Source organism: Salvia splendens, chromosome 6 (assembly GCF_004379255.2).
Source record: "Salvia splendens isolate huo1 chromosome 6, SspV2, whole genome shotgun sequence".
In the NCBI taxonomy this organism is placed as follows: domain Eukaryota; kingdom Viridiplantae; phylum Streptophyta; class Magnoliopsida; order Lamiales; family Lamiaceae; genus Salvia; species Salvia splendens.
In genome coordinates this window covers 17,593,921-17,606,560 of record NC_056037.1, presented here as the reverse complement: position 1 = coordinate 17,606,560, position 12,640 = coordinate 17,593,921, and the positions used below count along the sequence as shown (strand labels likewise).

General features: G+C 36.5%; 2 protein-coding genes across 2 annotated transcripts; one reads left to right on the top strand and one right to left on the bottom strand.

The window, feature by feature from the left end:
• Positions 1-2,775: 2,775 nt before the first annotated feature.
• On the top strand, positions 2,776-4,225 carry LOC121808395. The gene has a single exon (XM_042208864.1). It carries the CDS (start codon positions 2,940-2,942, stop codon positions 4,113-4,115), a length of 1,176 nt encoding a protein of 391 aa, XP_042064798.1. The 5' UTR covers positions 2,776-2,939; the 3' UTR covers positions 4,116-4,225.
• Positions 4,226-5,005: 780 nt separating this feature from the next.
• LOC121808394 (apoptosis inhibitor 5-like protein API5) lies at positions 5,006-12,146 on the bottom strand. Its single transcript, XM_042208863.1, has 16 exons — positions 11,839-12,146; positions 11,577-11,738; positions 10,919-11,018; positions 10,764-10,829; positions 9,326-9,438; positions 9,157-9,231; positions 8,847-8,996; positions 7,671-7,736; positions 7,529-7,594; positions 6,922-7,032; positions 6,377-6,463; positions 6,191-6,297; positions 5,968-6,082; positions 5,776-5,841; positions 5,495-5,592; positions 5,006-5,417 (listed from the first exon to the last, which is right to left on the bottom strand). Exons 1-16 carry the CDS (start codon positions 11,923-11,925, stop codon positions 5,234-5,236), a joined length of 1,653 nt encoding a protein of 550 aa, XP_042064797.1. The 5' UTR covers positions 11,926-12,146; the 3' UTR covers positions 5,006-5,233.
• Positions 12,147-12,640: the final 494 nt, after the last annotated feature.

Genomic DNA, 12,640 nt, shown 5'->3' with positions numbered 1-12,640 from the left:
GTTCTTAGCTGCATACGCCACTGGGTAGCACCAGTGGCGGACGCAGAAAAAAATTGTGATAGAGGCTGAATTGTATATACTTTATTGTTCGCGAATAATTATCTCATACGAGTATTTTCTTATAGTCCATCATCGAAGAATAGTTATATCTATATCATCTTAGAGCATCCACAGTGGTGCGGATGCTCCCAAAAACACCTTCTGTCATGTCATAAGGACCTCCCACTGCACTGCCACGTCATAAGGACATCCCACTGCACAACGGCGGACATCCCCAAGGACATCCCAGCAGACATCCACAATAATAAAATTTACAAATTCACCAAATTAAACAATTTACGGAATTAAACAAGTGGTGCGAATGAAATGAAATTCAACGAGCCGTATATATTGAGTTTGTTTTAAAAAAAATTAAAAATCGGGACGTCCGCCGGGACGTCGGTCGTGGCACCGCAATGGCGGACGTCACGATGGACGTCCTGACGGATGTCGTCGGAAAGCCGCGGAACTCCGGTGTCCGCAATCGACGTCCGCGTCCGCGTCCGCGGGTCGCACGCCGGTCCAATGTCCGTCGGGACTCCCGCCCTGCGGATGCTCTTATTCTTTTGGTAATTCAGCTCCACATTTCATTAACTTCCATAACTCAAATTTTATGTAAATTAATATATAAAGTAGGAGTATTACACAAATTTCATGAATTTTTTCCACTCATATTTCTCTATAATTCTTAAAACTCAGAACATAAATATAATAAAAAAATTAAAATAATATATCATGGACTGAGAATATTTTTAAAGTAATATATAGCATATATATGTGAAAAAAATGTATGTATTAAACAAAAATATTAAAATTTCAATTAAAACACCTCAAAATCTAATTATAGAATTACAAACTCTAACCATGACATCTTAAACTTAAATCATGTCAAGATCAATTAATTACAAATCCTATACGAAATAAATTACACATTCAATCCATGATATTTTTTTTAAATTTCATTTTTAATTTTTACACCAATAAAGTAAATATTAAAAATTCTTCTAAACTAAATATTTACATAATTGAATTGAAAAGAAAATGAATAAAAAGTTTAATTTATCATTAAACTTAATTACAAAATAGAAGTATGTACCAATTTAAAAATGTGAGACACGCACAACTCTAATTTGTAAAACTAAAATAATACTAATTAAAAATATCATTTATTAGTATTCACTTTGGGAATTGAGTCATCTTCTTCCCCAAAACTATATTAGTCATTTTTATTTAACTTAAGTTCAGATCCTCACAAACACACACAACGGCCATTTTAAAAGTTCAGCTCTTCCTATCATTCAATTTTCAGAGATTTATTCTTCATTGGCATTAATTTGGTGTGGGCTGATATGAGTACTTGAAAATTTTGAAATTTTTGAGAGTATAAAAAAATATAAAAAATTACTTCTTAGGAGGGGCTTAAGCCCTTCGCCCTCCCTTACTGCGTCCGCCAATGAGGTAAAATAGGTGACCATAAGGTCACTCAATTGGGTAATGTCTGTTGTCTCCCATAACCTTCCACACGGTCGGGTGGTTTGCTTGGCGTGGTGCCACTCAATTGGGTGACATCCTCTGACTTGCAATGTCCTTACTTTCGAGCATATATCAATCTATGATACTCGAATGTTGCATTTCTCTCGGCATTGATCGAACAAATTTGCATCAATTTATATTATCGTAATTGCGAAATTTTAATTGAATATGTAAAGGAACTATTTTGAAATTTATAAGCATAATGTATCGAGAGGTTAGCAGCAAAATTAAATCTATAGATAGAATGCTGAGGAATTGGTTCAATTTTGAGAAGACGGGGGTTGAATTGATAATGTATAGTACTTATAATGATTAAATAAATTACTAGATCATCGTAAATAAAGAAAATAAATAAGTCATGTGTCTATGCAAATCATAAAATTGAGAATTCAAACTAAATTCCACTTTTTTAATACACAAAAGTTGCCATTGGATTATAAATATTCATTTCTTTTAACTTCCCAAAAAAGGTAAGTTTGACTTATGCCTAGTTTATTCACATACAAATTGTGTTTCGACTGAAATTGATAGTAATATTTATAGTTGTAATTTTTTTCTAAGTAGCTTAAAACCTTAAATACTCAATAAAGAAAAAAAGAATGCTGATGTAGATAATTTCATTTTTGCTTTTTACCTGCTACGATTTCTTTTGTCAGCGAGCTTTATAAATTCTTCCAAATAACTTTTAGAAAAACTGGAAAGTTCATAATCTCCGTTAATATAAATATTATATTAGAAATAAATTTTCGCAAATTATATATTCCATTTTGGAGAGAAGGAATTCATAATTTTAAATTGCTTTGTTTAAGTTATAGCTTTTCAAATCTGGAAGAGCCAGCTAAGTCGTATTATAAGTTTTCTCGCACATGATTTTTTTTTTGTATTTTTCCGAATTCATATTGATTGATTAGGCCTACATTTTTTTCATGAAATGGCCTGCTTTATCACTCTCATTTTTTATTCTTCCTGCTTTCATTTTTTATTTAAACAGCACTTAGTTCTATTTAATTTTTATAATTGAATAATGTATTTGGTCGTTGTTTTGAATACGAAATAGATTAGTAATAATATTTTTACTGTACAAAAATAATACATTTCATTTTGTAAAATGATATGCTGTTTCTATCATATGAAAACAATATCATTGTTCTTATTTTATAAATATCAATTTTCCAGCTTGTGATATAAATTCATGTAATTGGGATTTCGTTAGAATCGCTATAGGAACCGCAACGGCATGTGCCATGTCTTGTTTACAGACCGCATCCTCAGCATCACCAATACTGTTATCAAGGTTTTGCTAAATCAATGGCGGAATTAGGGTTTTAGGATTTTAGCACTGCCGCTCAAAATTAGAGAAATCTACTATGGAGTCAGCCGCTTCAGTGCTCTGTTACAAGGTCACCCCTTTCGCCTCCACTTTCTCGCAAAATTCTCACTTGATTTCTCTCAGACCTTTCAACAAGCAGGTTCCGCGCAATAATTTCTCTCTGAAAACCTCACTGAGATGCTCTCTTCCATTTCCCCCCAATTTCCCCAATCTATCGCCCTCCAAATCCACTTCTAATTCCAAAATCCGCTCGCTCAAATGCTCGTATTCGACCTCGCCGCCGCTAGATTCAGATTGGCTGAAGCCGCTGAAAAATTTCTCCTTTGAATCCCTAAAATCATCCCTCGCCCAATTGACCCCCCTCGACGTCTGCAAATGGTGCCTAGCGCTCTCCGCCGCGATCGCAGCGTCGAAATCGGCGGCGAATCTGCTCCTCAGCCCGTTCTTCTGGATGTACTTCAGCTGGACCTGGGTGTTCTGGCCGTGGGCGGCGGCAATCGCGATCGGCGCGTACGGCCTCTACAGCCTGGCAAAACACCTGAAGGGGGAAGCCACGGTGGCGGAGCAGCTCGGCATCGTGACATCGGCGTTCACGTGGCTGACGCTGGTTCCGCCGGCGCATTTCAACGGATTCCTCGAGGGCTGGCCTTTCGTCTTCTTCTTCGTCTACCACTACTTCTTCTTCCTCCACGTCAGCGTGCGCAAGCGCCTCTACGGCGACTACTACGCTCGAGATCACGACGCGAAATGGGACATCGCGCTGCCGAGGTGGCAGCGCCTCCTGTTCTGCGGCGGCGTGACGGCGGCGCACTGGGCAGCGGCGTTTGAAGGGGTGGAGCTGCATTTGGTCCCCGGGGGGTGGAGCAATGTGGGGATTTGGGGGATGATTTGTTTGGCTGTGTTTATGCAATACCATTCGACCTTGTATTTGGCTAATTATTCGGAGAAGGTGGTGGTGCCGACCGCGGTGGTGCAGTTTGGGCCTTGTAGGGTCGTCCGGCACCCCATTTACGCGTCCACGATGGTGCTGTTTGTGGCTTATTTCGCGGCGCTGAGGGCTCCGGTGAGTGCTGTCTTGGTCGTGGCGGTGTGCGTGTTGTATTATGGGCGGAAGGCGGAGGCGGAGGAGGCGGTGATGGTGGAGGCGTTTGGGGAGAGGTATACGGAGTATGTGTCTAAGGTTCCTTACAAGTTGATTCCTTTTCTTTATTAGTTGTGTTGAAGGAACTCAAGATTGATCATATTTTGGCTTTGTTTATTTTAGATGATGTTGTAAAAGATCAATATGTTTTTGCAATTTCATCCCAACTCATACACCATTCATCCTGGTTTGTATTTCATATTTGGGCGCCACTGCAGTTGGGCAGACGACCCTCCGCGGACTATGAGCAGGAGGATGCATCATTGGCCTATCGTCCGCCTATCGTCCGCCCCATTGCCGGCGTCCGGACGATAGGTCAGACGATGCGCGTTTTTCATTTTTTTATTTTTAACACCAATCTTTCTTAGTAAATATACCGCCCTTGAAATTGTAGTTTTTTTAGTATTTCTTATTGCACTCTCTCAACTTTTTATTTACTTTTTAAATAAAATGAAGTTTTCCAAATTAAGTTTTCCAAATTATAGTCTTAAATTAATGTATATTTTGCAATTTTATTAGATTCAAATTAATATATAGTCCCTCTATCCATTAAAATGAAACGTTTTCAAATGGAAACATTACTCTCTCTACTTTTTTCTCACAAAACAACACTGCATAAAATCGCATGTCAAAAATCAAATGTTTCATATTTAATTGAACTGGGGGAGTACTACATAAAATTATTTCGTGTTAACTCTCAAATATTTCATATTTAAATAGTATAATTGTTAAAAAGATTGGACGGAAAGATTGGACGGTGAACAAATGGGACTATAGGGCGGGCTATATGAATGCTCTTATCAAAGCTTACGTTATTTCTCACTTTAATCCTTCTCTTATTTTATTTTATTTTATCTCATTTTAATTTACTAAATCCAACTTACTTAAATCTCGTGCTGAAAAAAACTTCCTCAACTAACGAGAAAGAGGGAGTTTAGGTTTAGCACTTAGCACATTATTTCTGTATGCAGAAAGGATTCAACTTTATAGCTGCATCATCATATCAAGTCGTAGCCATTCTGTTACATCACACTAATGGCACTGATTTTTTTGAAAGAATTAAGTCAACACGATCATATTCATAACAATATTAAAGCTCTGACAAATGCCATAGAACTAGAAGACTAGCTAGTAATTAAGCACTACATGTCCTAGGTAAACTTCCACGGTATGCAACAGTGTGGTGCTTGTTAATAATAGCCTCTCCCTCGACCGCGCCCCCTCCAGCCTCCTCTACCTCTTCCACCGCCTCTCCCCTCGTTCAAACCCTTGAAAGCTCGGTTAACGAGTTGGTTTTGCACACCTCCAGCTCCTCGGGCCTTCTTCATTGCATTCATGCCAGATCCGTTACCAGCATTAGCGGATCTCTTTTGACTGCAATGACAAATGGTTAGCTTAAACCATCAAAATCAAGTATAGCACAAGTGAAGATGAACGTTTTTTCGCTATACCCTCCAGCACCAGCAGTCGTTGCAACTTTAGTCACTTCTTTCCATGAAAAGCTGATCTTCTGGTCCCCAATAAATGAAGGTGCTTTCGAATGCAAAGGCTATACCAAACAGCATCATTTTGTTTTAGTATAGCGTAAGATTATGTATAGGAAAGAAGAAAACAAGTCTACTAAACCCAGATTAATTATTTACCTCTGAAATTATATCACTCATGTATTTCTTTTTATCCATGTGATTTCAGAGAGTTCTATAATCAAGTCAAGTTGGGTACAATTACTCACCTGTGTCATTGCTAGTATATTGTTGCACGTTCGAAGCCCAGCTGTAGCATTCTGCTTCTGTTTCTTCTGTGGGATATCCAGAAAAAAAAAAGAAAAAAAAGAGCAAAGTTAACCCACCTAAACGGAAGGCTTCAAAGATAACATCCTCGCAGCTAAATCCTACAACATTTTAAGTGGATTAGAAAAACGCACAATTGTTTCTTTTTCTTCTTCTGTTTTTGCAGCTGCCATTGCTTTATTATGCTCCGCCATGCCCTGTGTCAGCTTCTTATTCATTGCCTTGGCTAATTCCTCAGTAGTGGTTAATCTATTTCACCAAAACAACAAGTCAACTTTATGAAATTCCACAGTGAAACCAGGTTTGAATGAACATGAACAGTGTACTGAATTGCAATATTATTTAGTCATGAATTACCTCTCAGTAAAATCTTTATATTGTTCTGTGAAATCTTCCCCAAGCCTATCTGAAGGTTGTCCGGTAACAATCTTGTAGCCACAAAGACTATTCGTGGTATTGGGAGTCTGCAGAATCCAAATATAAAAGGTACCTGGTTGTAAGATATCAAATATATAGACAGAACAAGAAGTCTATGATTCTTACCTTGTGAGCTAAATGGTGAAATGCATACAACAAGCACTCAATACTTGTAAAATCAATCTCTTCAATCTTTCTCCGGACCATGTATTTCTGTGACATGTAAAGAGAGCATCCATAAGATCACTGAATAAAATATCATAGATCAAGTTGCCAAATCCAAAGTTCAAAATCTGTCGGTGGACATACAAGTACATTCGTATTATGAAAATATTAGTTCACACCCATCCAAATTTATTTAATAATCAGTACGGAAAACTGATAGTCAATTATAAAGCAGGATTGACTGCTAATAAGCAATGTTATTAGAAGATGGTGTCTATGACAACAGGCACTTACAGTTTACCAATCCATAGGATGAAAAGTGAAGATAATAGGACGAAAATCAATACAAGAATCATGTCAGGAAAAAAAAAGGATAAAGGCATCCATCTCAGTAGCCAAGAAGACAAAAACCATATAGCACTACCAACAAGGAACAACAGGAGAAGGATATAGCAAAACTTAACAGGAGCACGCATCTTCTTACCTACTTCAAACAGAAAGCATACCTTTAAAAGTTGCACTACTGATGGAAGAAGCTGCCTTGCCTCTTGTGGTCTAGCATACAATGAACATTCAGCAAGATTCTTTAGCAAGTCCAACTTTCTTTCGTCAGGAAGCTGAAAGCGACATAAAAAGATACAAGAAAATCCTCAATCAGATTCCAAACACAAGAGATCGGGAATTCGAAATTATAAAATAACAATATACTAAGAAATGCAACTAGTTCATAACCACCCTCTTGTTAGTAAAGTAACTACTACAGTTCATTATTATGTTAAAACAGAGAGCTGAAACAAACATCAAAAAATTATGAATGACAATTGATGGCACAAAAGGGCTAGACATTCATATAATAAGAAATCTTCTTACCAATCATGATATTTGTAGCACATAAACCAGAATGCAATAAAAATTGCAAAAATGGAAATAAGAAAGGGCGGATCGTTCTATCTAAAACAAAAACCAGGGATTCCAAAGCCAAGGAAAATTTGGATTGGACATGGACATGCACTCGTGAAACATAAAAGATGACAAAATCGGCACTGCTAGCTAATTATTTTGAGAGACTCAATTTTAAGAATGGTAGATAGTAATTTAGTTTGAGCGTATTACCTTGTCAAAAACAGGGATGATTTGCTTAGTTAAATAATTGAAGAACTTGCTACTTGAAGCACCCCTCTGAAATCACATATATGTTAATGACAACATATGCTAATAGAATCTACAGTTCTTCAAATATCAGATTTGTTAGTACCATAAAAAAAGGAAGGGCCATTTGTATGCAGGATATGAATCGATGAATGTGATCACTGTCTGAAACCTGCAGACAACCATGGAAAAGTAACATAAATTATTGGAATATACTTTCCCAGTAATAATTCTACAATAATATGGATCACCATTTACATGAAGACAATAATAACTATGAAGTAGAAAGGTGTTTGTATGGGATGTGGCAACAAATTTGACAAGCAACCAGATTGGTATTCTAGATACAGAAGTTGAGATACTATATGAACTTGAGGAGCAGTAAACGTCAGAACTTTTAAGGGAGTGGTGGTGGTGGCCATGGCCATGCCGCGGGTCACACTATCATTTAATTCTTATTTTTCTACTTTTGTAATTAAATAACCTTTTATGGAATGGTCACTATAACCTACAAACGTGACTTAAACATTCACATCAAAACATAACAAAACAAAGGGGCTCAAAATCTAGACTAGGCTCTATAATATCAGATAGACAGATACAAACAAGTGCCTAAATGATGTGACTTAAACATTCACATCAAAACATAACAAAACAAAGGGGCTCAAAATCTAGACTAGGCTCTATAATATCAGATAGACAGATACAAACAAGTGCCTAAATCTATATTTATTATGATTGTACTCAACATTTAAAGCCATGCTCCTCAACCAAATTGTGTATGTCGGTCGTTATCATGTCGACACTCTAACACAACACAACACGATAAGGACAAACCCGAACACGAATACACGATAAGGAAACCATCGGCACTAGCACGGAGTGACTCACACAGACATGGACACGACACAATAGCAACACAATTTAATTCATTCTGATAATGACCAAACAACAACACGACATGATAGCCATACAAATTCTAAATTCTCTCTGTTTAAAAACTAATACACAAATAAACCATAACTAGTAAACTAAGAATAAAAAATACTAATGATAATGGGTTACACGAAATTACCATGTCCTTGTCGTGTGTATACAAAATTACCATGTCCTTATCGTGTCGACACGACAAGGCTTGAATTAACCCATTAATTTTTATTTTTATGTTTTGTGTGTGTGTGTCTCGTATCCAAAATTTCCAGGCCTAATTCTCTTCAACCAAATAGACCAATATCATTGGCAATAAGAATCAACAAAAAACAGAATTTATGTTTTAACATACATTAAACTGAGCATCAAGATCAGCTTGGCCTTCAATAATCTCAACAAGTTCTTGAACATGCTCCACGGGAGCATCCTTTCCAAACAAGGTCAAGCTTTTCAAGAAGTCAATGAACAATTTAAATTCGGCAGCTGTTACATCTTGCATATTCTGAAAAAGGAAGACATCAGAATTACATTCAACTGAAAGCATCAGGCATTATAAATGGAATTTTAGATATAGAGGTAGCCACCATGAAGAAGGAAAAGGTCTCAACACTAATGACATTTGAAAAATTTTGATCAGATGCCAGATGATATGAATGTAATACCTGCTTTACCAAATTAGTTATATGTCTCTCCATTTCATCTTTAGGCTTCAACAACTCTTCTTTAAGGGAGAACACCTGAAAAATGTACACTCCTATAATGTAGGACAACTTATCCATAACTTGTTTAGGCTGAAAATTTATTTCATTCATAAAATTAGAAATACCTTACCTTATCCCTAATAAAGCAAAGAACCTTCTCACGTATGCTCTCACAAGCAGTGAGATCCTCTGCACTTCGATCATCAGTGCTACCAATGTGCTTAAACAAAGCTGTTAAAGATGCTGCACCAAACATAATCAACAACAGTTTCAGAATTTACAGTCTGTGAGTGCACAGTGTACTAAATGCAGCCATGATTTAGGTGTCTAGTTTATTAAATATGCACAAAGAGATAAGCAATGAAGCATACCAGGGAAACTTTTAAAATGACTTATGCTGATGAAGGAAAATATGAGGTCAATGCAGATTAGTGGAATCCTCACAAGACGGTGACAATATATCCCCTTCTGACAGATTAAAAACTATTTTCCTAATCCTTTCCAATTCATTACCAAAACATTCTGAGATGTGATGCATAAGGCATAAAGGAAGTTTCAAACAGAGAGATATTCCTGGGAATCACCAGGAATAAAGGAATTATAAAAGAATTATGATTCCTATCTGAAACCTATGTACATAGAACACATCTCAGCATCATCTCTTTTGTCCATGAACCCGTCCTACTATTTGAAATTCATCTTCATTGAAACATGATTTTAAGGTCCATATAAGAATAATAAGTGACTACACGTGTTTAGAACTGACATCACATAGTTTCAGCAAAGCATAGGAATCTCGAGCCACCTACAGAAATTTGATAAGAGATTCCTACCACTTGCCACCTAATAACTAGCTTGTCTCGCAAAGTTCTGCTCAACTTCCTCCGGTGCTTTTTCCACTGGAAAACCCTATTTGACTAAAAAACTAAACTTCATAAGAGACTGTAACACAGCAGCTATAAGTTTTCTGATAATGGCCCTCAGCCACAGACAAACTAATCATTTTCATCAGATTCTATCAATGGTTCATGTCCCAAGATGCTCCACGCCATCCTAGTTTTTCTTAACTCAAGAAATGACGGCAACAGGAGAAAGAAGCAATTTTATATAATTGTAATGGCAAAGGGTAAACCACCAATCCATTTATTCAGATACAACTGAAGTCTTTTCTATTATATGAAAATCCTGTAGGGAGACTATCTGAAAAGGAAAAGATGCAGCTCTAAGAACAAACATATCCACAAAGTTATGCATATAGCTTTCCTTCGCAAAAATGGAAACAATTTCACTTCATCATCTAAGTATCAGAGTGCAGTTAGACATCTAAGTATAAAGCTCCAATTTCACTTCATCGTTTTTTAACTAGCTCCCAAACGTCACAAAATCTCAAAATACCAGCGAACTGAAAAATATTCACTCAATCTAATGGTTAAAGGTACAAAATTTAAGGTTTTCCAAGGAATACTCCCTATAAATGTCACTATCATCAAGCTTAGATGATTCAGCCAAAAGAGAATGGAAGAACTGAATGTACAATTTATTTCAAAATAGTGACTTATAAGGCTTACTCTTAACATCCTGTCGCAACAGGGACATAATGGCTTTGTGTACTGCATCACGCTCCACGTTATCTCCTAATCATAACCAACAAAAACACTTTATTAAAATTAAAAATTAAAGAGGTGAAAAAATCTGCCAAATATGCATCAAAGACCTAAATTACCAGCAATAAGAAGTTGGGCGAGGATGTCAACAATTTTTGTCAGATGTTCAGGAGTATCCTTGCAGAATAGAGGAAGCCCACGAATAGCTTGTACACGCACCTTCAGCAATTAAACAAAGAAAATACCTCAGAGTCACCCAAATGTGTGTAACCCAAAATCTCTTAAATGTGTGTCTAATGTCTTGAGGATGTATAACATCTGCCTAATGAAACTCAGCATGTGCAATATATGTAAAGCACAATACAATTAATCATATGAAAAATTGATGTTTCAACGTGACAGTGGCAAGGCAACCATGAAAATAAAAAGGAGAGAGAGAAATCAAATGCATGGTGTTCCATTCTGATCTCAAGTATTTTTAATACCAATTACCATACCAAAAATCCTCTTTTATGGTGAAAATTTAGCACAGAAAGGCATCTTAATCTTATAATTCACTTGAAGAACTACTACATGTTGATATTCCCCCATGAAACCCTCTAGAGAAAACAAAAGGATTTGATATACAATACAACTCATAAAGCACCGACATTGTGATGCTGTTTGCTCGAACATGACATAAAAATACAACTCAAGGCCTTCCAATTCGTATGAATTCCAATAAGTGCCACAAATGCAAGTGCGAGCTCCTTCCGGAAAACCGTAAAATTAACTTACACCAAGCTCCTCGTCCTCGCACAAATACAGATGCTGGTCCAGAGCTTGCTCGGCGAGCTCAGGGAAAAACTTGAAGAACTTAGGTATCATTTGTGCCGACAGCTGCTTCGCTTTCACACTGCCATTCGCAGCAGCAAGTATCCCCTCGTAATCCTTCCTATTCTGCTCGCGTAATCCAAACATAAATAGAGAAAGTTGAGAATGTCCCCAATTCTACCTCCAGAACAACTAACCGTGGAAAAGTTGAAATGCACCGACTAACCTGGGACTTATCTTTGGCTTCATTCAGTCTCTCGCCGTACTCGTAGAGCTTCTCGATGTCGCCGACATCTACGGTCGCTTCCGCCATGATTTTGATTCGAAGGCTGCAAAACCGAGAATTTGTGGGTGTGGTGTTGAGGAAATTGGATTAGGGTTTTGATGTTGAAGGAGGGAAGGGGACTTCTCAATTTGATTTTAGATTTGATGAGGATTAGAAATTTCGTCTGCCTTTTCAAAATATACTCGATCCCATTTAAATAACACTAATAAATATTTTATCATTCACAACTCTTTTGCTCCATGATTTAGAGTTTCAAGTCCCACATTTGGAGACTAGATCCATTCCTTTTTGTTCTTCGATCTCAGTTCACCGTTCACCTAAAGACTTCGGTCTAGGACTGGAAATTTTTGATCCGACACGAATCCACACGAAGTTAGCCCGACACGAACACACACGTTTAGGATTTTGGTCCTTATAGGTCGAGGACCGAATACGAACCCGAAAATTTTGGGTTGGGTTGGGTCGGGTTGGGTTATCCATTAAAAAAATAATTATTTTTATTAATTAAATAATATATTAAACTTTAATTTTAATTATATTGATTAATTAAAAAAAATATTATACTTTAATTTTATTAGTAAAAACATGATTAATACTTTTATTAATTATTTTCCATTATAAAAAAAATATTATTCTATACTTAAATATTATTACAAAAATTATTATTTTAACTTTATTAATTATATTTAATTAAATTTATACTTTACTTTTATTATTTGGATTTAAAATTAATTATTTTAAT

Excerpts from the sequence above, each read along its gene's own strand:
- LOC121808395 (XM_042208864.1), top strand. The coding sequence starts at position 2,940 with ATGGAGTCAGCCGCTTCAGTGCTCTGTTACAAGGTCACCCCTTTCGCC.
- LOC121808394 (XM_042208863.1), bottom strand. The coding sequence starts at position 11,925 with ATGGCGGAAGCGACCGTAGATGTCGGCGACATCGAGAAGCTCTACGAG. Across the intron at positions 7,595-7,670 it reads TGGCCCTTCCTTTTTTTATG|AGGGGTGCTTCAAGTAGCAA; the intron begins GTACTAACAAAT and ends ATGTGATTTCAG. Across the intron at positions 5,593-5,775 it reads ATATACTAGCAATGACACAG|CCTTTGCATTCGAAAGCACC; the intron begins GTGAGTAATTGT and ends TGTTTGGTATAG.